General features: G+C 39.7%; 1 protein-coding gene across 2 annotated transcripts in view; it reads right to left on the bottom strand.

The window, feature by feature from the left end:
• Positions 1–25,743, bottom strand: part of PKHD1 (PKHD1 ciliary IPT domain containing fibrocystin/polyductin) — a 450,921-nt gene that overhangs the window by 225,449 nt on the left and 199,729 nt on the right. For both annotated transcript variants that reach the window (XM_036024228.1, XM_028510816.2), the window contains 4 exons: positions 25,171–25,306; positions 22,611–22,857; positions 10,965–11,142; positions 9,424–9,619 (listed from right to left, as the gene is read on the bottom strand). In XM_036024228.1, coding sequence (XP_035880121.1) covers positions 9,424–9,619; positions 10,965–11,142; positions 22,611–22,857; positions 25,171–25,306 — 757 coding nt within the window. The remainder of the gene's footprint in view (positions 1–9,423; positions 9,620–10,964; positions 11,143–22,610; positions 22,858–25,170; positions 25,307–25,743) is intronic.

The following is a 25,743-nucleotide window of genomic DNA, read 5'->3' on the forward strand; positions in this document are numbered from 1 at the left end:
AGAAACTGTATGCATCACACATTATAGTGACCGTTGTGATGAGTAACCCTCATGAGGCTGACCCTCCACATAGCGGACTGCTGTCATAGGCTGCTCACTTGTCCTTTCACTCACAAAGTCACTTGGGGCTGTGCTTGGTAAACCAAGGCTTCCTGGCTCAGGGAGCTGTCATGTCTCTACCCCTGGACCAGTGGCTTCTGAACTGAGTGGACACTGATTTTGTTCAGACTCTACACAAGCATAGATGGTTCCCACCTCCTGAGAACCCTCCACCCCCAAACAGACATTAAAACCAAAACATACATTGAAAAGCTATTGCTCACTTGATTAAAGTGAATGTGTGAATATTATTCAATTTGAGAAAAGTAGTTTCCATTGCAGGGGAATGGAGAAAAGTTACCAAGAGTAGAGAAGATTGGAGAAGTCTGATCTTTTCTATCCCCCTACTACTTGCACATGTCCTTCTGTAGACAGGTAAGAGAACATGAGCCCAGCTTCTTCCCAAACACCCAAACACCATTTCTGTGTCATGACGAAGGCAGAACTATAGAGAGTGTGGGGAAGAATGTGGGTGCTGGAGTCCAACAGCCTAAATTTGAACCCTGGATCTTTCAGTTTCCAGATGTGGGCAACTGACAAGTTGCTCAGCATTCTGAACCTTGGTCACTTTATCTGGAAAATGGGAATAATCCTACTCTCTACCTCCTAGGGTTTTTGGGAAGAAAAAATGAAATAATCTATGCAGTATTCTCAGTGTAGTGTCTGGCATGTAATGGAAAATAAATGAGCTATTATTACCACTGTTATTATACATGCTTATGATTCTAAGAACTAGTTAGCAAAACCCAAGAAATATGCATTTATTCTCCTTACTCTTTTTTCACAGATGCACCTAATCATGATGAGCTGTGGTATTGAGAGTTGTAAGCAACTTAACCAGCTCCACTAAAATTTGTTAAGTGCTTTGACTCTATAAAACACAGTGTAAACGTTAAATGTCATTTCCAATTTGGATAAATGAAAAGAGAAATGAAAATCATTTGAGAATAAAGGTATTGTCTTGGGAAGAGTTTAAAAGCCTTACACAAGCTGTGATGTTGTACATATGTTTTCTCAGTGCTTATGATTTCTGATTCTGTGTTTGTAATATGAGAATGGTTAATCTACTCTGTTTATAAATGGAGCATCATTGCAGTTGATCCTTCCCATATTGTAAGAGTATCTGGTTGGTCCTCAGAAAGAAAAGAAGCTTATGGGTCAATTATTGCCAAATTATTCTGACAAGTGCTATATGATCTGAGCATGCTATAAATACAGACATCTAGGAGGAAGAGAGAAATGTGCTAAGAAAATAGCTCCTGGTAAGAGGAAAGAGAACTACTCAACCAGAAATGATACTCATGCCTACCATAGTTATGTGCTATGCCTGGCAAATTTTGTCCTCACTAGGGCATTAGGGAAGAGAAAAATTAATAATTCTCTCCCTGAGTAGGTCCCATTCTCTCTGGGAATTTTGGAGGGATAAATAAGTACTTGTGTAGTAAGAAAAAACACAAGGCATCTGAGCAGGTTGTAGACTCCTTTACTATTTCATCCTTCATTTTTACCTCCATTCTCACTCTGCCATTGAGGTTTAGGCACACATTAGGACCTCTCATTTGGCCCACATTTATATAGTACGCAGGTGGCAAACACAAAACCCATGGGCCGAATCCAGCCCTCCACCTTGTTTTATCTGGCCCGGCACCTTGTTTCTACCCAGCAGCAGTGCCACGCTCTCACTTAACTGTTAAGGAGTAGTTACATTTATACAGTCCTAAAATTACATTCGGCTCTTTGAAAGCAACTGTGAGGCTGATGTGGCCCCAGGTGAAAATGAGTTTGACACCCCTGATATATCATGAGTCAGCCACTGACTACTCACAGAGAGAACACAAAACAGCAAATGTGTCTGTGGTTTCATCCACTTCATCCATTCTTATCCATGGACGTCATCCATTCTCACCCAGGCTCATGGCTTCTCTCTCTGTCTCCGTCTGCCCTGGACCCAGGCTCGAGCTCTGTCTTCATGAACCAGCTGTTGGATTTGGTCTTCTCTCTCTGCATTTTCATCTTAGCTTGTCAAATCCTCTACCTCCACCTCTTGTCCTGGATCTGCCTCACACACCTACACATTCCCGCTCTGTTTCTTCCTACCTGCTCAGTGAACTTGACCTTGCTCCCCAGATATTAGCCTCTTGCACTTAGCTACAGAGAAGGCTTACTTGTCCATTGGTCCCCTGGGCAGCTAAAGTCTGATTCACAAGACCACACTTCTGTCTGATTCCAGCCTCCCAGAGAGAGTGACAGAGTCACCTTGGCCCTCGTAACACAGGATCTTTTAAAAACCTTCAGAGAAACATTAAATGAAAATCCTGTGATCCCCTCTGAGTCTTCTGTTATTATCCCTAGTAACGTACATTCTTGAAAGAGTATAACTTTTTCTAAGAGTAAAAGAACTTGATCAAGACACCAGCAGATAGATGCATCTGCATTAACCACAGTCCTGAGAGTTAGCTCAATTAAATCTTCTTAATTAACTCAGAGAACAATAACAATTGTTATCCTGACTCAGAGCAACGTTTGCCACACATGGGGCACCTGTGCTTTCCTGGGCCCTGTGCAGATCTACAGAACCAGAGCTTACAGGGAGGGGCCTGGTAGCAAGCATTCCAGCTGTTTGCCCATGAGGCACGTTTAGAAAGTACTGAATTGAGGAATTTTACAACCTCCTTTTTACCATACTCTCAAAAATGTGGTTTGTTCTCAGAAACAGGTGTTCTTAACAAGTGAGGAAACCCAGATAAAATAAGAGATTCTTATGTTCACCTTTCCTACTTTCAAGCAATTGTTCCAAAAGCTTACAAACCACATTATATTCCAAAAATATAAAATATGCAGTGATAAAATATGAGGCACAAAAGTTTTATTTTAATAGGTATAAATCTTAAAGTATCTTTTAAAAAGTACTAGGTCATTAAACCCATGATTTTATAAATATTATTGCTTGAGAACAGGTTAGGTGTTTTAAACAATTCAGTATGGGTACTGATTTAAGAAAAATCTTAAGTAAATAATAGTATAGGAGCCCTAATATATGACAAATTGTGAAGATGGCACTCAAATATCTAAAGTTTAGGTAGAATAGAGTTAAATGATGAGTAGAGGTTACAGAAACAAACAAACAAAAACTACTAGCACACTAGAATAAGTGAGGAACCTGAGTCAGGAGAGCTGAGTTTGAATACTGGTAGACAGCACCCGTGCCCAGCCCCGAGCGAACCAAGGCTAGCTCCCAGTATCACTGAGCATTAGCTCCTTTAATCTGATCTGTAGAAAAAGTATTTGATTCTGACTTCTTTTTAAATTTTTTATTGTATTTTCTCTATTGCCATCTCATCCCTTTTATACCCTTCCCCTGATCCTAACTTCTAACTTTTCCATCCTTCCTTCTTTCTTTCTGTTTCTCCCTTTCTTCCTTCCCTTTCCTTTTGAAGAAGTTGCATGTAATCAAGAAACAAAAAAGCCCTTTTCCCATTTCCAGCTCCTGTTTCATTCTCTGTATTTTTGCCATGAAGTTTAGTGCATTTCCCTGAAATCAGTTATGTCACCAGCAAAAATTCTTGAGGCTCTTTGGGGAATGAGTTTGCTATGAGAATGTAAATTAATTTATTAACTAGAATGCTATAGATTGCCTTAGAGGAACTCAGCATGGAATGTCTGCAGAGTTTCGAAGGGTTCTGATACTGCACTGCTTATATTGTAGAATCCTCGCAAAGAGATCTGAGGAGCCAGCTGAGCCTGCTCTCCATCGCAGGCCCTAACTGAATTCCATCTCAAGGAGCTGCACAGGGCCTTCTGGAGCAGCTGGAGAACAGAAGGGTACAGGCAGCAGCCTGCTCCATCCCAGTGCCCTCAACACTTTGAGAAAAGAGAAACCTAAGCAGTATCTGTGATCTTCTAGCCATGAACTTAGAAAAGCCCTCCCTTTTTTCAGGATCTCCCCAAGTGAGCAGCATCTTTTCTGAGCCTTCTGGGACTTGAGTTCTTCAGGGCACCTGGTGCAGACAATAAGGTCCATCTGTCTCCATATCCATAGCCCTCTCGCCCTCATGGACAACAGCCCCGGCTTTATGCCAAATAACCTCCTTTATCTTGGTGAGGGGTACACTAGGAGACAAGCATTGGCCAGCCTGGCTAGACATGTCTCTTTTCAGTTCGATCAGAAAAACATGGTATGCAGGAGCCTCGGAACCTAGCAGGCGGACTTTCTCAGCTGCCGCCTCACACAATATCCCGGCTCACTGGCATCTCTGGGTGGGAGTGGGGGCTGTGTGAACTCAGGAGGGCAACGGTGAATGGCTCCGCATCTGATATGAATTTATCACCGGCTGCTGGTTGGGTGGGGGATAAAGCAAGTAGAAGGCGCTGTGAGTGTTTAATGCACCCTGCCACAACCCAACAGTTTGCCCTAAAGAGCCTTTTACCAATATAAAAGGACAGGGTCAAAAGTAAGTTGACCCCTGACAGAATGTACAATTATTAGGAGCAGGCTGTGCACGAGCAGCTGCTGGAACCCCACTGGTTCCACATAGGGCTTCCAAGAGTCAGAATATGAATAATCAACTCAAGATTGTTTCCCCCACCCCTCTCAACCCCCACAGCCTCCCCCCAACCTTGTCCCCCTGTTTTGGGCAAGTCCTATTATATTTCTACAGGAAGAAGCATAGTCCTCCCTAGCAGCTGCAATAATTGTGTTCCTATTGTGATGGAGACCTCCTCCTGGCCACCCCCTTACAAGTGGCCATTGTCAGTGAAGAGTTAGTGATTACACGCTCCGCCTGATGCTTTGGGGGACCCAGCTGCTTAAGTGCTGACACACGAGCGTGCGGAAGGCCAGGAAGGGGGCTGCTGGAGGTGGAGGCAAGAGGTGGGGGGATTCCACGTCTGGGAGATGGGACTCGGACATACCAGACCTTTTGCATAAGTCAAGCCCAGAACAAATGAGGCTTTATCAGGCCCTAGTGACAAGGGGTCTCATCTCCCTTTGAAGTGGGGCTGAGCATGGAGTCTAGCAGCTTTTCCTCCTTTGGATCAAGCAAACATCCTTCTTTTGATATGCTACATGCTCATTATCTATGTCCCATTTAATGGTTTTTGATTGAAGGGTGGCGGCTGGGATGCTGAGGAGGAGATCGTTAGAGAGGCTCCATCCAGCCAAGGCCGCAAGAAAGGCTTTCCTTGTGCCTGGGCCTAAATTTGGAATTTCTTAACAGTGTGTGCTTGTTCTTAGAGGCAGATAAGGGCTGAGCGTGAAATTCTTAATTAAGCAATAAATAGAGAGTGGGGTGTCAGCAGATGTAGCCAGTAGCCATGGCAACGGGAATCACATGGGCAAGAGAGCTGAGACTAGATGTAAGCCTGGGGCCTGGGCCTGACTGACAGCTGCAGAATCCTACAAAGCTTGTAAACCAGATTAATTAGCTGACTAATTATTTCATAGCATTAATGTAACTAAAAAATAAAAATAGTACACCATGAACTGAGACATCCCTGGATAAAAAACTGTAGGGAAAGAGGCAGTGGGAAGCTGGCTGTGTAAGGCGGAGACATGAGCTGCCAGTGAATCAAATCGTGTAAACAGAAAAATGGGTTTGCTGGGTTTGACTTGGACTTGGGAAATAAAAGTTGTTCTACAGTCATACCCATTCCCATGCGTGGCACAGAAGTTACAGTTTGCAACTGCCATTCATAATAGTTTACCATCAAATATCTCCCCTCCTGGGTCCTAACACAACCGCAGCACACAAGCACTTTACTTGTGGTCTGCTTTGTAAGCGGTGGCTCCTTGGGCAGACTTCTCAGATACTTTAGGACAGCCTGAACCAAGCTCCTTAAAAGATATTTTTAAATGAGCAAGGTTATCTTATTCTGTGGGTAGCAGTTGCTTAAGTGGTATTAAATTTCAATCAGGGGAACAATTCATCATATATGTCATATTACCATGAATCTCAGTTATCTAACAAAATCTAGTCAAGGAAAATAAAATGAGACCCCTTCAGAAAGGTTATGATGAGTTCAAGGCTGTGACATTGTTAATCTTCCAGAGAAAGAAGAAAAATTCTAGAGAAATAATCTACTGAGAAAATTTGTAGTAAAGTAACATGGCATACTAACCACAGTTGAAGATGTTTGGGCATTTTGTACCACAATTCCAAGAGATAAGTATTCTTAACCTCGCTGTATAGATGAAGTTATTGAGGCGTGGAGCATTTATAATTCCATGCCCCAGGTAAAATAACCAGCCAGCCACTGATTAAAACCTTAAGCCCTAAGCTCTGGCCATGAGCTTTCCAAAGAACCTGCATTCCATAAAGATGTTTGCTGAACAAAGACAAAACTTGCCTTGATAGAGAAGCAAAATGCAAGGGCCAAAACATATTATATGTGCAGGATTTTTTTTTTCTTTGTCACTGGGGATCAGTGAGAAGTTTTCTCCCTGACCCTGCGGGGCAACCCCCACCCCCTACCACCCACCCTGTTTGGTCAGACATCAATGATTATTTAGCGGGCAGCACACTCTAGTGGAGAGATCCACAGCAAGGAGCCAGAATGCCTGGGTTCTGATTTTTCCCATTCTCAGCGGGGTCTGAGATCAGTCAGGTATCTTAAATCACATACGAAGTAGCCAAACGGAGGAAATGAAGATAATTGTGATCTGCTTGAAAATTTCTTGTCCTGAGGGATGTGGTGAGGTCACAAACAAACAATACAAAAGATGTTCCACTTAGAAGTGGTCAACAAAGGAAGGAAACCCAGCCAGTCGTCAGTGAAGCGGCACTGTGAGTGAGCCTCCAGCCAGGAGAAGGAGCAGGACCCACACCGGCCCGGAAAGTCCAACAGGAAACTCGCTGCACCTCAAGGAGATCTAGCAGTTTCCCTACAGTGAAACGAAGCTTCTGTACACTCAACTCTCCCCATGTTTTTTCATCCCAGGAATATGTGAGGTCTTGGCTTAGGCTTTCTTCTTAGACTGCATGTATTTTATGTAAAATATCCCAGTCACAGAACTATAAAGTAACATGATCTGAAAAAAACCCAAAAGCAAAAAAAAAAAAAAAAAAACAAGTGAAAGTAAACTAACCAAAATGTAAAATGCGCAGCACAGGACTGGAACTCTATTGCTGGGGTACTGGGGGCGGGGGACAGCTACAGCTGCCTCACTGAGCTTATGCCATCATTAGCCTTCTTAAATATGCTGTAAACTTTACATGCAGGAGACCCAAATCATAAGCAAACCCACACAACCTGACCTAGCTGTGTGGCGGGACACCAGCACAAGACCCGGCTCCTCCCGAGTCCTCACAGTGCCAGCCCAGAAACCGTAACGCAAGCACCTCCAGCCTCCTACCTCCCCCAGGGGCCCAGAGGTCGGAGGAGGCACCAACGGCCCTGAAACCCACTACTGGGAACACTAGGAAGCCTCTCCAAGGAGCCGGGGTCTCCAGGTTCATTAAACATTCCACCAACCCGCTGAGACTTCCTGTTCCTTTCCCAACTCGTATTATTCAAAGGAGGAAATACTAAAGTATTCTGAAACAAAGAATTTTGTAAAAACTAAAGAAAACTATATACCTAATAAAAACGTTTTATAATAAAATGTTCATCCACATCATATATATACAATATATACATACATAGTTACACCTACATGTAAATATATACACACATACTTACACAGATGTATATTTATACCATATAGGTGTATACATATGATAATGGTATAATTTGCTTTAATTCAATAAGTAATACTATCAAAGGGGAAGAAAATCTGTAACTGCATGATTTGATTTTTTTTCTTTAAGTCCCAAAAGTTCCTTTATCATAATTATGTGAGAATTCAAATTAGTTCACACTTCATGAACAGAATCTGATCAATGGATATGCTTCTGAAGAGCATCCAAAGTAGCAGAATGAGAACAATTTGAAGTTAAATTTTGTTCCAGGATATATATATATCAACTGAATAGCCGTAGCTAAAGTTAATGGCAACTATTTGCTCTTGCTAATGGCTGTATTCCACCCTAGTTGTGAGACAGTCACAGGCTCTTTGTCCATCCTGAGTTTTTATAGCTTTAGGTTACATTATGGATGGGTCAAATCAGAAATAAAATAGGAACAGTACAATTCAGGGCAAAAATATATATATATATATAACAATCCATTTGGCAAAGATAAAAAACAACAGGGAAATACCATACTCCCCTCTCTCGTGCTATCAAAATGTAATTGTCCCAGAGCTCAAATGTAGCTCAGACTCAGTTGACATATAGCCAGGCACAGGGGACAGGGACAAGGGGCTCAGGACAACTGCCCAGCTCTCTACATCCTTAGGGGAGAATCTAGTTTGTGGCAGGGGTCGGGATTTAAGGTGCTAATGAGTTCTCCTGAATTTGACCAGGATCTGTTAAGAACAATTTATAATACAATTGTCATTCTAGAGACCCACTGGGATGGATTCTCCTTACAGACCACACTGAGGTGAGGTTGGCATAAGGGGACATCATGGTGCTCAGAGTGACCAGTGCTGACACGGTGTAGAACAGAGTATGAGACAAACACCAGGAAGTCAAAGGAAATCTCCCATGAAATGTGCACAATGAGAAGATAAGGAAATCCTTTAGCCATCTGTTCTCTGAAATCACAGAAGGGTTTCCACTCCTATAACACGAGACTCCTGGACCCTTCATCTTGTTGCTGCGTCCTGACACAAAACAGAGACAGCCCACTCCCCAGTCCTCAGGTTGGCCCTTCACACCTTCTCACCATCCTGACCTCGGATTCCTTTCCAAGGCTTTCCTTCTCGGCTTCTGAATTAGCTTCACTCTTCATCCCTGCTCTCTCTGTCTCCACCACCTTGTGCTCTCTGCTGCTCCTAGCGTGTGTGGCCAGAACCAACCATCCCGCCTTTCCTATGCACTTGATCTTTCTACAAATACAAACACTGCCTAAAAGTGAATAGAAAATATTAATTTAAATGTTTATTAAACACTTACTGTTGGTTAGGCACTCTGATAAAAAGTTTTACATGTTACCTTTTATATAATTTCCTATCCTTTGAGGTACATCCTATTATTTATTGCCTTATTGTACAGTTGAGGAGGCTGAGCCTTAGAGAGAAAGAGTTGCTGCTCAGTGTCCCTTAGCTAGTAAGTGTTGGAGCTGAGATTTAAACCCAGGCAGTCTGATTTCATAGCCCACCCACTTACACACAGCCGGCCCCCTCAGCTTCTCATTGTTTCATAGTGTAAACATCTGAGATTCCAGAGAGAATGGTTGTTTCTGACTACGTGCCCTGGAAATAACTCATCCAGTTATACTTACCCAGGTAGGTGAGTTGCCTCAGTTGGCTATCGAAGAACCAGTCACAGCCTTGATCTTCACTGGGTGATGGAAGAGACAGCAGGGACCGCCCCACACGACTCCCACACCTTATGAGGATGTCAGGGTGAGGCCATAAGATTGTGTGTACCAGCAGGAGGTAATTCACAGGAGCAAGGTTGCTAAATGTTGCTGAGTACTTAAGTGAGAGAAAAGTACAATAGAGCTCATTTAGTGAAGAAGGTTCCCCTCCAAAAAGGAGCTACAAAGAACACTGAGTAGTTTAGAAATTGGATAGTTCACACTCAGACTATTTTTCTTGTGGGAATGGGCTTATTTAAATGCATGCCAAAAAGAACTCATAACTAGAGGTACAAAATCATACATGGTGAGAACTGGAAGATGCCATAAGCTTCTGTTTGTTTAAAAGATTCATTAACAGAAAAGAAAAACAAGGCCCAGACAAATGAATTGACGTCCCACGTCAAACAGCTGGAAAAGACACAGTCAGGTCTAGAATTCCTTTAACTTAGAAAGATGGACAAAAATAGGAGTGTCATCCATTTATAACAGGAATAGCTAACACTGTCATTCAATCCTTGCAAAGTCCCCTGTGATTGTTACTATTACTTTCTTGTTTTTTCTATTACTTTTCTTATTGTTTTTACAGGTGAGGTGGGCAGTGGTTTAGGGAACCTGTCCCACATCACAAAGTGGGAGAGTGCTGAGCCAGGATAGAAACCCGGGATGTCCATCTCCAGAGCCACCAGTCTGCTGCCTTCCCCTTCTGAAAATTCTGTGGAAAGCTCTCATGGAAGACTCCAGGGGAGGAAAGAGCTCTCTGCTCTCAGGGAGATGGTGAGAGGACAAATAAAGATTCTGCTTTGAATTCCTCAGAACTATGGTACTTCTAATGCAGCTTCTAGTTCCCTAAGACTGCTCTCATGATTTTAGGGAAAATATGTATAATGAGACAAGAAGAAATAAATGTGTTAAAAGGATAAAAAGAATCTTGAGGGAGTCTACCTGATTGCTGCTTTTTTACCCAGAACATGCACTCACTTCTTGTATGACTATTCCTATCTTTGCTCCCCCTAACCATTTGCCTTCTTCAAGGGAATCCAAAAGAAAATTTAGGCCTTCGTTCGCAATTTAGTCTTTGACCACAAGGTGGCAGTAGGCAATGTAAAAACGGTTTGTTAAGACATTTCTGGCCAGGAACACCTCTCTGGGTGAAATTAGTTCTTAATCCATAATATAAAATACAATTATATAGATTGTTTACAAGCTGTGTTTCACTGTATTAATAAAGTTAAAAATTCAGGCAGAACAGTTCTGCATTCAAAGTGAGATTTAAACAGATTACAAAATATTCAAAATTTTTTAAAAAATCCTATCTCATATTTAGGTTATATTCATCCAGACAAAATGTTGCTATAGTTTTCTTTATCAACACCAGAAGATGCTAATACCTACAATCTATTATTTTACAAAATGAAACATAATAACCCCTTGGGAATGGAGCACGCTATCGAATAGATTACCTGCAGAGATCTGCTGATCCAAGGAGTCTGAAATCGCAGTGAGTAGGTCTCTTGATCCAAGAGCAGAGCCATCCAGCCATTAGGGTTAGATAGTGTATCACGCACATATGTGACAGCGGTTGTCTTATTTCTGCTGTCAGTCATGGTTAAGTCATAAGGTACATCTGGAGCATTAGTTCTAGCATGAATTTAAAAGGAAAAAATTGGGTGTTATTTATTTTGAATCTAATGTATTCCTCTTCCATCAGTTATAACTCATCTTCTGTTCTCGCCACTTGTTGTCTTGTCTGTGTGTCTGTGGAGGTGTCAGCATTTCACTGATCCGGTGGGTTGGAGGTAGTCACACCCAGAACTGATACCACTAAAATGCCATCTTAGTGAATTCACCTACTTCAGGACTGTATGCTATTATTTTAACAAAGAAATGTCCATGGCCTGAAATTGCTGTACTCAGGTTTATCTGCAGCAGAAACCATATTACTTAGTTCATAGGTAGTCCTATTGGGAGCAATGACTGACACCCAGAACCTGATGTGCCGGCTCCAGCAAAAGGCTGCCTCCAGCTGTGCAGCAGGGCTGGCCTCAGCAGCCTTCCCTCAAATGAAGAGGGGACCAGGCTCCTCTCCTGCGGGTTCATGCAATGCCCAGTGCTCTCACCCACTGCAGCACCTCCGCGTCATTGAGTTTGCTTTTGTGCTTGTTCACACAGGTTGTAAGATCCTTAAGTTAGAGGTATTTTCTTCTTCTTTTGGTATTCTAGCACAGTACCCTTCACACAGGCGCTCAAATCATGTTTGTTACATGAAGAAAGAATGCATGGATGAGCTCACCCAAAAGCTGGTGGCAGTTTCCTAATTTATACAAAGGGTTTCTAGAACTGCATTTTACCAAATGAGGAAGCTGAGGCAGAGTGTTATGTAAGTGTCACAGGTTGAATTAGAAATTTTTTTCATTTCTGCAAATTATTCTTCATAGCCCATTCCAGAAGGTAATTTCTATGATTTCACTAGAACCTAAATAGATTTAGCTACATGCTAAGAGCCTAAAAGAAAGTCAAAGTGGAAAGAAAAAAATAAAGCCAAAAAAAATCAATACACATTATGACTGTCTTCCCCCTTTGGTTTAGTTTTCATGAGAATCTTAACTGTGGCATTTTGCTGCAGGCAGATAATTAAATTCTCAAAGAGGAGGGAAATGAGATGAAGGATGTTGAGTTTTCAAAGTGAGGTGTGGCCTGAGCATATCCAAAGCCAATTTACAATCCAGCAGCATATTATAAAAGGAAACTGTTTTTAGTGTTAAATGGCTTGGGTACTATGGTCAAACAGATATAAACTGGAAATTCACGTGTACTGTCTATATGAACTTGGGCAAATTACTGACTCTCTTGAAGCTTTAATTTCCTTTTATTTTTTTTGATGGAAACAACAGTAGTATGTATCTCACATAGCTACTTTGAAACTTAAAGAGATGAGCTATGCAAAGTATTCCGTAACTATCACCAAACCCAACAACATCTACCTAGAACTCATGTAAGAATCTCAGAAGTGCCAGGTTTGCCGTCCTGCACTATGCATTTTAATATCTAGAGGTTTTATACAGTATATGTGGTCATTAAAAAGACACTCAATACTTTTCACAGTACAAAGCCTTGATATATATTTCTTATAAGGTTAGATGTGTTTTTTCATCTGTTAATTAATTAAAGAAGTGAAAATTGATCAGGGCATTGAGAATAAAAAAACTTTTTGCCCCCCAAGATTTCCCTATGCAGCATTAACTGAATCTTCAGAAATTTGGGGAGTGGGGGAAACTTCCTCTCTTTGGGCTTGGGGTCTTTAGGTTTTTTTCACATGTACATTAGAATTCAAATGGAAACTAAAGGACAATCCTCAATTCATATTCTTAGAATCAGAATGGACATGAACTTCACGTGCTTGGACTTCAAATCCATTGTTGGTATTTCCTCCATATTTTGTCCTGTCCCTTCTTCTAGTCTTGGGGTATTCACATCCTAAAATTCCTGCCATGTATGACATTTATTTTTACATTTTAATCTTTAGCTTTACACTTTCACCTAAAGCTTAATTTTCTTCCAGTATCTTCTAGCCATTTGTCCTTGATGATCATGGTTCGCACCTCCCATGTTTGAACCCGTGAGTCCCAGAGTCCTAGGAGATCATCCAGCACAATTTGAGCCAACTATTATGCTACATTTAATGAATAAAGATAGGCTACTGAGAAATAAATGTGAAACAAGTGTGAGAAGAAGAGATAAGTTGGAACCAAGAAATAGCAAAGAGGTAGGTGAGCTGGTTGCTGTCGGTGCCATGGCCGTATATGAGGGGGATTCCCTGTACTGCAGGAATCATTTTGAGTGTTTCTTGTTCTGCCAGAGTAACCTTTCAGCTTTCACAGAGACATATGGGCTCTGGGAAATGAATTATAAGATCTATAGCCAGGAGAAACTAATTGATAAATCAGAATTTTCATTTAATTATTCACTGTAACAAATAAAACTGTCTTCACATAGTAGGTACTCAACAAATATTTGTTGAATGAATAAGCAAGTGTAAATGGACCAGAACACTTCAACTGGCCACTTAGTGATGTTTCTCACCAACAGAGAAGTCTACCCAGAAAACCACAGAAGTATCAGGATGTTTCTTGTAAATGTATTAATTAAAGGAGATAAGCAGTTTGATCCTATTATCAGAACTGGATACTGTCAACCTCCAAATCAATACGATATTTGCCAAGACAACTGAACACTGATGTTTGGTGGTCAGACCTCTCCTGGGCATCTACAAGCGATCTACAATAATAGTGAACCCTGGTTTAGGGACATGCTAAGCTTTCTTTATGAACTTAAATTTCTTATTTTTCTAGGCAAGTTCTCTGAATTAAATCACTTTTACAAATAGTTTTTTTTTAACTGTATACCAAAAGAATTCTACTTGGTTATCAACCCATCTGTTTACATTTAATTCTTCCAACCTATATTTTGTTACCTTTTTCTTCAGATAGTATACATACCATCTTGAATACTATGAAAATATTACCCCAGTATGTTATAATATAATCAATTGGGTAAATATTTCCAGAAATGCTTATTAATTCCAGCAATGTGGCCCCAAGAATCCACCTGATCACTTTGACTTGACTTAATTATTTCTCACTTTCCATCAGCATCACATTAATAAATCAATTTACAGGGTGTAATTTTTCTGGTTTAGTCCTATAAATTGTAACTTCAATTATTGAAGGAGCCATTTTCTAGACCATACTCCCTAGCTTCATAAGGCCTTTATAAACCTCACCCTCTCTTCAAAAATTATAAAGCAACTAAATTCTAACATTAATTCAGTTCTATTAGTCTTTAGGACTTTGTATCTTTCTTGTGACACCATTTCCTTCCAACCAGCATCTGGTAGTCTGATGCTAACCCCTTGATCAACCAGAGATCTACCATAGCACACAGGGATCCTAGAGTATCCTTTTCTCTTCCTTCTTCATGTATTGTTCTGATCCTACCAAGCCACTCCATCTGTCTCAATCAAGGTTTATTTGGGATGCATTTTCACAGGTACTCACATGTAGCACCAGCTTTCAGTAATGCAATACAGCTAGAGGAGGTAAAAGTTACTCAATATATTTTGATCATAGCTAGAAGTGGAAAGATTCACATGGTACATTCTGAAAAGCAAATCAAAATGTAAAAGACCCATCATCCCCCACTAGGCATGAGGCCTTGTGTTGACCATCACCAGGGGCCAAAAATTCAAATAGCTCCCATCCTTCTAGGACAAATGCCAGCTGTGACAGTGGTGGGCTCTTCTGAAAAGCACCAAAAGAACATCAAGAGTCAAAGAACAACATGAAGAGAATTTACCAACCATAATTACTACAATTTTCGCTTGCCCTAAATAGCCACCAATTTCCCCGTGCCCTAAATAGCCACCAATCTCCCTCTCTTTACTGTTAATGAAGCAAAGGAGCACAAAAGTATTTCTAATTTGGAGGAGCCAAGGGAGTCTGCATGGGCCATTAGCAGCAAAGAGCTTCATTACTAGGGGAAGAAGTCTCTCCCTGAACTTCTCATGGCTTTATGTGCAAGAAATCAGGAGGCAACCAGTCCATTTTAAATGTTAACCCTTAGCTCTGCATCAGCACCAGCTCCTGTATATAATCAGGACAAAAGAACTCTAAGACTTTCCTTTTCTTTTCCTGTTAAATAGGGTGCTTTAATTTATGTTCCTTTTAAAAATAACCAAACCCATTTTAATTGAGCAGTATTTTCCTTTAGAAATACAGCACTATCACTTATAAAACTTCCAGCCTATGCACCAAATTACAATACTAGTCGCATAAACAGTTATGTCATTTAGTGCCCATCTACTGTGTGGAACTGTTGAATGTATACTGCCCACAAAGGATTTGTTAGGCAATCAGCAATACCAGTGAGAACAAATATTAATACCCTGGTTTGTGTTCACCATTAGCTTACTTTTCCTGAGGGTCCATATCTCTGTGTATGAAGACAAACACTACGTTGAGCTCTAAATGCTCTCAATTCAGAACAATTGTGAAATAAACACTTTCTAATTACACATCTCCTAAGCCAGACACATCATAATAACTAGCCGCAAATGGTGCTACTAGCATTTCCTAGATATTAGTGTTTGCTGCTGTCGCTCTCATCTTTTACTTCACAAAGAGGACAAAACTGAAATTTGGAGCACAGCCAACAAATTTTTTGTGGCAGAGTCTGGCTTGAGCATCCTTTAAAAAGGCACCAGGCTCATAACAACTCCTTGTCAGAAAACCACTAACCTACCTGCAGAGCTGCCACCATCCAGTAATATTTTACAAGTACCAATAAGCTTTTATTATATACCCCTCTTAGCTGAGATACACTTAATATTTCTCCTTCTGAATAAGAAAACCTAAAAAGAAGAAAGAAGCCACAACATTCAGTCTTTCCCCTAAACTTTTAATAATCCTTAAATTCACATAAAAACAGGTAGGGTAGGCAAAAAGGCAAAAGTCATAGGTTTTAATAATTTTTGTGTTTCTGGCAGGAACACCCTAAGATCACTCTCCATGACTTTGCAGGTGTGTATTTCTGTCTATTACTTTTCAGAGTTGGCTAAAGAATAATAGTTTATTATAGAGAAGCCCAAGAATACACCTACCGCCTCTTCAAAGGTAGTATCTACAGTTTTGGCAATACACTTAGGATGATATCCTATTTTAATCTGCAAAGAGAAGCAACAGATATCTATCATCCTACCTAATAAGATCCTTCCTACACTACTTCATCTCTTGTCTTGATCTGTTGAATCTAGCTTGAATGGCTGCCTCAGAACATGAGAAGACCACCATTAGAGCTATTCAACCAAACAGTAGAAAACTACTTGTCAAGGATATTGAAAAACAATTTTATGTATCAGGTAGGGAGTTAGACTAAGAAACTCTTTACACAGACACATACACACACACACTATATACACACCTGGTGCTATAGTAGAGCTGACTGACACCAGCTCACAAGTTCATTGTTAGCCCCTCTTGCCAAAGCCATGTTCAGTGATATAGTTTGGTGGTATTCTTCAGTTTGGGGATTCATTAATATTTTTAGATCTTTTTCTATTCTACTTCTGTAACTTCTGCTGATGAAAGGATAATGCTTGTTGGAATTTTGTTTTTATCTTACATGGGTATTCTTTTGTTTGGGTTTTGTTTTTGAGGGCTCAAAGGAGACCATTAGTGATGCTATAGTTATTTGTCCCTAGGAAGGAGAGTTAGGCAATTATTAAAGGAAAAGGTAGGCCAAAATTTCCATTTGAACTCTTCTTTTGCATCACAGAGGCAGGGGGTGCCTCATACTTTGAACACTGACACATTAAGAGCAGTTACATGGGTAAAAGCTGAATGCAAGCACTACAGGAGAGGATATTAAGCAAGATCTAAGAATCAAGGTGATCAACAAGAACATTAACCTTTTCTTTTCTTTTCCAGGAGAAGGAAGAAGGAAGAAACAGATAGTATTGGGTAACAATGAATCAGAGGCTGTGTCCTGAATGACTCCAGATTCTATGACTACCTGGGAGGTTTTGCTGGATTAGTACAACACCATGTAAACATTGGAAAGTATTTTCTATTTTTCACAAGTTGGATTAAGTTATATATGAGCAAACTTAATTCCCTTTCCAGGCATTGGTTTATCAGAAACATAATAGTTTATAGCATTTTATTCAGTTAGTCGTATGTTTATATGCTGTTTTGTACACCAATAAATCACCAATCTAAAATAGAGACTTCTTAAAGACAATATGTATTGAGCACTTACTACATGCCAGGCAACTACCCTGTGAGATAAATAACATTATGTCCATTTTACTGATAGGAGAACTCAAGCAAAAAGAGATACAGTAGCTTGTCCAAAGATATACACCTAAGAAGTTGGAAGGGCAATCTTTGTCTTATACCTACAAATGATTCTTAATTAATTCTTTATTCTTTAGATTAAAAAAATAATTTCTAATTAATGCACATGTCCTAACTTTAATTTATGAACATCCTATAAAAACTCAGGAAGACTGGTTGGCCAACCTACAACACCTTTTCAACACTTTTAATTTTCCCCATACTCAATCCAGTCAATAATTGAAAAACAGATCAAGGTTTTACTTACTGTCATCTGAATAAGTCTATGACAGTTGAAGTACCTACTGAGTACTTTAGACCAACAATAATAGCAATAATAATACTAATTTGTAGATGGTAATTTTGAAGGTTGATTTCACAATTCTACATATCAATATTTCCAGGGCAAGAAAACAATTGTAAGTACAGGCAAACTGCCGATTCAATAGAGGTGGGTTAGGGCTGGGGTAGGGGCAGAGTGGAGAAAGAAATCAACTGTTAAAATAAATCATCTTGTCAACAGACAGTCCCAGGAAACAAAAGCCCAGAAGACATCATGAAAGGACATTCTTAAGTATTAGACATTCTTAGAAATTTTAGAAATAAAGGCTGGGGACAGCACTTTAACCCTGTGTCTTCTGCAGAAACGTTGAGTGCCAGGGGCTCATCGCAGACATGTCCTTCAGGAGAAATGAGTAGTAACGGCCCTGGAGGAAGATTTTAGAGAGTCCACAATTTCTTTTACTTATATTCATTTACTCCATACCAATTTTATTGAGTCACTATGTTTCAACATGGTATCAGATATTATAATACAAACACATGCACACAAAAGAAAAAAAACCTATTTTTGCCTTACATACCATCTACAAGAAAAGATGGACAATTTTTAAGCTATGTAGGTGCTATGACTACTGGTTAGTGCAAGCATATGGAGCCAGCATACAGCAGGGATACCAAAACCTGAACAGAAAATTCAGAGAAGCTTACCAGAGAAAATGACCTTCATGCTGAGTTCATTGGAAGTTGAACATTATGAATTGTAAGGCACAAAGAAGTTGAGTGTGGCTGAGGCATAAAGTGCAAGGAAGTAGGACATAGTGTTGAGAGATGATGCTAGAATTATAAATAGGGAACAGGTCATAAAGGGCCCATGAGGTATTAAGAATATTGGACTTTTTTCCAGAAGCATTGGAAAATCTTAAAAAGTTTCAAGCAAGGGAATGAATGAATAACAAGACCAGATCTTCAGTTATAAAGTTCAAGGATGTGAGCAGAGCTAGGTGGCAAGCTAAGAGGCTGTTATGATTAGGCAAGTGAGAGAGATGGTAGCCTGGACTAGATGGGGGAAGTTAGGAAGGAGAGAAATAGAAAGACTTAAGGTGAATTTTTGGAAGAGGTAAATGGGCAGGACTTGATAGGTGATGGATGTGTGAAATAAGAAGATGAGTCAACTCCATGTTTCTGGTTTAGACAATTGAGGCATCTCATGGAATCCCCAGCAGGGAACAGGTCTATAGATAAAGTTTTGGCAAGCCAGGTGTTAGATGTCTATTATACATTCTAGTGAAAGTACTGAAAGAATTCCTGCTCAATAGAAATATAATTCAAGCCACTAATATAAGCCAAAAACATAACCATGATATAACCCGTAACCTTAAGTTTTATGGTAGCTATATTAAAAAGTAAAAAGAAATGGTGAAATTAGCTATAATAATATATTTAACCCAATGTATCCAGAATATTAGCATTTAAACATAATATAAACAAATTGTTAAGATATTTTACATTCTTTTTTCCATATCAAGTCTTAGAAATATGGTACATAATTTACCATTTATATCACATCTCAATTTTGGCTGGACCATATTTCAAGTGCTCAGTAGCTATATGGGGATAGTTGCTACAATATTGGGCAGTGAAGATCCTGAAGGCAGTTGGATAAATGGGTCTAGAGCTCAGTAGAGCTGTGTAGACTAAAGGAAGAAAGTCTGGAAGCATCAGTGGATGTGGACCAAAGTGGTGAAATAACCAAGATCATCTGGAAAGGGTATGACTTGAGAGAAAGGAAGCTCCTCACAGAACCGTAAGGAATACTAGCAACTTAAGGGGAAAGGAGAAGAGCTTACAAAGATCTGGAAGGAGCATACAAAATTTTATTGGGAATATTATGCTTGTTCCATGTAATTATCTCTATAGATACAATTACATTTACCTAAAAAGAAAACATTTATCTATCTAAACTTGGGGATGGATAAATCCAAGCACTATGTTAGGTATATCATCATTATGACACCTCTAGAGAGAACAAATCACCGACACATTTTTCTGAAACAAGATCCACCTTACATTGGTAGGGCCAACGCCACCCCTGTCTTATCAGGAAGGATGGGCTTGATAGCGGAGATTGGTAGAAAGAGAAGCTGGGAAAAGTACACTATCCAGAATACTTGTGGGTCCTGTAGAAAGCCTGGTTTTAGAACTGGTGAGTGAGAGAGGGAACAATATAAGCAGCTTTCATGAAGATCAAGCATGTTGTCATTTTAACAAACATAAAAACTCTGAGACTCTGCCTTGTAGAGACTGGAATTTGTTTCTCCCCTTAAATATAATGTTATGACCAATTTCAAATATTTACATGCCTCTGTCAACCGAACTGCTAGGGTGGAGTCAGAGGAAGCTACAGAACAGGAAGTGGCACAAATGTGGGAACCCATCAAACTTAAATAAGGTAGTGGAGGGACAGAACAGAGAGTTGCCAATGTCAAAAAAAGAAGTTAGAGTGAAACTGGACCATAAAGAGGGCTTTTCAAGGAAAAAAATTCCACTCCATCTACTTGGTTGTTAGCAAGAGGGGAATGTGGTGCCTTGTTTATGCAGCTATGTAAGGCCACATGCACAGCCCTCTGGGACCTCTTGCTGAGGGAGGGAGGGTAAGAACCTAAGTAAAGACAGCAGGGTACTCGTGCCATATCAGATCTCCATCAACATGCAACCCCAAAAGATCATGACTGTGAGAGCTTTGTAAATCAACTCTTAGGGTGCTTGCTCCAGGGCAAATAGCACAATAAATTAATCCTTTCTCCCTGAAATGCAGCAAAGTTTGTATCTATGCAGAATTCAAATTGCTCATTAGCTCTGACATGTTCCTAATGAGGTTATAATGCTCTGGGACAAAGATCAAGTCACTGAGCACAAATTGCTAGGGATAGAATCATAGAAAGTTAAAGTTAGAAGGACTTCAGAGCAGTGCTTCTCAAACTTGAATATAAATCACCTGGGGGTTCTGATTCAGGATGTCTGGGATGGAGTCTTCGATTCCTCCTTTCTAACAAAAGCCCAGGTGATACTGGTGCACTTTAACCAGCAAACCCCTAGAGACCACCTAATCCAATCATCTTATCCCAGAGGAGAGGACTCCAAGGTCAGGAGACTAGTAATTGGGAGCGCTCTGAGACTTCCCTGCAGCTAATTTGGGATAGCTGGGCATTTGTCCATAGACCTGTGGGTCAACCAAAAAAAATTTTTAAATAGAAGCATAGAGAGTAGAGTTACCAACCATCCTGGTTTTCTCAAGGCTGAAGGGGTTTCTGGAACATGAGATTTTTCTTTTTTGAACACCAGGAAAACTCCAGAAACACCAAGACAAGGTTTTCACCCTACTAAGAGCCTTTTGAATCTACTTACAATATTGTTGCAGGATTATTATCTTTTTGGCCAGGTATCAGTTCCTAAATGCTGGGGTCATGACCTGCTGCTAAGGTAAGCACCTAAGTACCCTGTCCTGAAGATCTCCAGGAACAGATGCTCAGACAAGATTATTTCTGTAGAACTTTCTAACACCACCACTAAGTGCCTCTCCAAGAGATAGTTTCCCAAAAGATCTTAAAATAAGGCATAAAAAAGGAGTATAAAGAACACAGAAAAATAAATATAATGCAAGCACATAATGTTCTTTTGAACCACAAAAATCTATTTTAATTTTTATTATTTTCAAAAAAAATCATGTAAGAAATAAACCAATAACTCTTATAAATCTGAAAACCCTAATTAAAAACACCTTTGTTTAAAAAATCACTAAGGTAATAATAAAAAATCAAGATGCATCTGTGAGGGTTTCTTAAAAACATCACTCTCTACACAATCAAAATGATTAACAATGAAAATAGATCCCTCCACATTCCTGTTTTACTCACTGGGATTGGGCCCATTAACATTAGATAGGATAATAAACAGTCTGGATGGCAAAAGTGAAAAAAATTTCCAGACTATTTGATGTTAGCAGCATATTACTAAAGCTCTTAAAACCAAATTTCAAGATACAGGTCCATATGCATTCAAAGTGCAGACTTAGTGCAATCCTGACCTCTCACTCTCCGAAGTTTTCTGGTTTAAAAGAGATGCCAACGGGCTGTAGCTGAATCACCTGACTTCGTACTCATGCAGTTAAGACACTTAAAACAAAGGAAGGAAAGAACTGTGGCTAAGTCCATACAATGCATTTGAAATAGGTAAAAGAGAGAACCCTAGACACCCAGCAATCATTACCTGGAAATTAAAGAGGGCAGAAGCAATCCTCTTATGCATTAAAAACAGCCCAGTTGCTAACTTAATGGTAACTTGACTAGCATAACCAAGGAGTCCTTGCTCCAATATTAATAGGAAATATATTGTACAACTCCAATAGTTCAGGAAATTAACAAGGAAAATGAACTGGCGTGAAACGACTCTGCAAGTAATAGGAAGGCATCATCAATTGCTTCCCTGGAGCATATTGAACACTTAAAAAGACCTGGGAAAGAGTAAATGTATATAAACGAGAATGGACATTATTGGAATTTTTAATAATACTTTTAATTTAAATATATTTCAAGTTCTCTGTTGGTTGCAAGTCTTTTCAAGAGGAAGCTATTAGCTCAAAATGTCAATAAGAGGTTATGGACTACGAGTTCCGGTCCAGTGATATTGAAAGTTAGCTGCCATTTGAATCAGCCCAAAACTACCATAAACCTATGATTTGACAGCTGTCAAAATTATTCCCACATCACTCGTGTAGAACTAAATACTTTAAATAGAATCTAGAAAACAATCTCCCTTTTATAAACTTCAACATCACTTCTCAGCCTTTTGCCCAAGGTCAAGTGTATAAACCTCAACACCGTGCATGATATATGCATGCTCATTAGCAAACTGAAAAGTAAAGTAAATTCAACTTACAGTCCAATAGACATACGATGAAAAAGAACATCTTCCCCACAGACACTGCCAGGGACAATCCGACTGAATCTGGCATTGACCAAACAAGAGGCTGGGAGGGTGTCCATAGAAGCGAGAATGTGACTTCCATTTTTCCCAGACAGAGACCCATCCAAGTCTTCCAAAATCGCTGCATGAGCAAATGGAAATGCTACTAAGTTCGGAGAGTTTGTAAACTTCAACTGGTTGATCTTCACAGTAAATCCACCTATAAAATGGAAGACAGAATGTTACACATGGCACAAAAGACTATTATAACAAATGGCAACTGAATTCACTGGGATGTTTTCAGTACTTTAAGTTGCATATTTATACAATTTCACGACTCATTTATTCAAGAAAACAAATGAATGCTTCTTGTATGCCAGGCTCTGTGGTACGTCCTGGTGACACAGTGGGAAGCAAGAACAGTACTGACGCTGCCTTCATGCAGTCTGTATTCTAGGGCAGTAATTCTCAACCAGGGATCACTTGGCCGTATTTGGAGCTGTCACAGCTGGGTGGATGGCAGTGCTATTGACATCTGGTGGGCAGACGTAGGGATGCTGATAAACATCCTCAACACACATGACAGTCCCCACAACAAAAAACTCTCCAGCCCAAAATACTAATAGTGCCAAGGAGGAGAAACTGTTCCAGTGGGAAATAGAGACACAGAACACTAACTAACTAATTACTAAATACTAAAGGTGTCTTTATTTAGTCTTTCAATCTGTCTCAATCTGTCTGCTCCAGTTCTTCTGTGGTGAGTCTAACCCCACCTCTTATGAGGTTTATACTTGAAAGATTTACCCTCAAAAGCAACATTTAATCATGTGAACAAATATCAGTAGTAATGGTATCACAGTTTTTAAGCGTTAGCACTAGGGCTGTACTTCTTAGCAGTCTGTTCCTCGCACCACCTCCACGTGATTCATTGCAATGCTGCTAGCCCACTTGCCCAGGAAGAAACTATGTGGTCTTCTAATTCACACACCCTTGTCATTAAAATGTTTGAATTGAGTACACATCTCTCAATACATATGCTACTATGCTTCTGTATGATGTGCATTATAACATAGATACAAAGGAAAATAATAGAGAATAAGATACAAATAAATGGAAGTCCTTATGTTTTCATTCTGTACCCAGTGGAGTCCATACAGTGAATTAAGGCATGCATTCAAGATTTCCATGATTATCCTCCTGCAACTTCTGCAGTACATCTAATGCCACGCCCACCTGAAACTCTAAATTCAGTCCAGTTGGCATTTTATCTTTTTTAATATGCTGTTCCTAATACTTAGAAACTCTTCTATGCACATTCTCCCTGGCAAATTTCCATTCACCTTTCAAAACCCTGCTTAAGAGTCACCTCTGTGAAATCTCACCTGACCTCCTCCCGCCCTCCTTTCTCTGACCTTGTTCAGTTTTCTAGGACTGCACTCATCACTCTAGCACAGTGACTGGACTAAACACTTACTTCTGTACCTACATCAAGAGCTTCTGGAAGGTAAGAACTATGTGTTTTTCATCTTTGTACACCCCAGCTGCTTAAACAAGATCCTGGAGTAGACAGTTTTTAAACAAATAAACAATATGACTTAGCCAACATTATACTGTGAGAAGGAATTAAAGCTAATCAGGAGTAGAGTGCTTTTATCTAGTGTCTTGTGCATGAAACGAAATAGTGAAGCTATTGAAGAACGGAAGAGTTGTAATTTGAAATAAATGTCATAAGTTCTTTTTTATTCCTATTATTGTTTCTGCAATTTTGAATTCAGATGCCACCCAAATAAAAACAGTTTTTGGCTCTGCTTATACAGGAAAAAAAAAAGTAGAGGCTTGTTGATTATTCATTTAATTAAAAAAACAAACAATTATCTAAATTGGTGATTCAAACCACAAGAGCATATTTACTTGAATTACTTGGTTTGGCTGTTTACAACTATCAAATCAACTAGATTGCTCTCTACTTCTTTTCACCTTAGCCCATGAGTCCTCCAAGATATTTCTCACAGCCTCTGAGATGTGGTTAACAAGTGAACAAAAATTCCTATGGTTCTCTTTGTGCAAACAACAAACCTTGGGCTGTTGAAAACATTAAGTACTAAATTCTGACTCTTTTGGTTAAGACTGCATGTGTGATAGTTTATACTCATATGTCCATCCATTCAACTTCATTCATTAATTTAATCAATGAACCTATTAAGCACCAGGCTACTAGGTGCTGATGATAAAACTTCGAGCCAAAGAGACATACTCCTTGCCTTTGTGCAGCTCAGCGTCTGGCAGAGACATGGCATCACAATGGTAGTGTGATAGATGCCACCACAGGAAGACGATGGGGAGCTGCAGGAGCCACGTTGAGAATACCTGGCTTTCTCTAGGATTTCTTTTAGGCAATCTGAGCAGCAGTTTCTACTGATGCAATTTTATAACCTAAAGAAATAATAAATTACAAAGGCTTTGCCACTATTTATCATGTTTACTTGAGTGTTGGCTCTATTTATTGTCTGGCTTATCTGTTCAACCAACTTACCCTGCCCTCGGGAGCAGCCAGAACAGGTTCTGATGGATACACAGTCAGGGAGATCAAAGTTAACAAAAGTTGTGTTGGATACTATAAGTTCCCACCTTTTGGGAGTTTTGATCCCAACTGACATACACAGGCTTCCCTGCAATTTAGAAAGGGAGAAACAAGGTAAGAAAAATAAGAGAACTTGCCACATGAATTACAGTTTATAATGCAAAAATAAAAACAATTAAGGTAATAAAAAGGCAAGCTATAGACAGGGAGAAAATATTATCAAATCACATACATGACAAAGGATATACTACACATGTGTTATAACAGAATGATAAATAAAAAATTGTGAGGACACCAAATGCTGATGAGGATAAGGAACAGCTGAAACTCCCATATATTGCTAATGGCAATGCAAATGGCACAGCCACCATGGAAAATAATTTGGCAGTTTCTTATAAAGTTAAACACACCCTTATCATATGACCTAGTAATTTAATTTTTAGGTGTTTACCTTAGAGAAATGAAAATGTATGTATATACGAAAGCCTTATATAAATGGTTATGACAGTTTCCTTTCTAATCACC

The sequence above is a fragment of the Phyllostomus discolor genome, chromosome 4 (genome assembly GCF_004126475.2).
Source record: "Phyllostomus discolor isolate MPI-MPIP mPhyDis1 chromosome 4, mPhyDis1.pri.v3, whole genome shotgun sequence".
NCBI lineage: Eukaryota > Metazoa > Chordata > Mammalia > Chiroptera > Phyllostomidae > Phyllostomus > Phyllostomus discolor.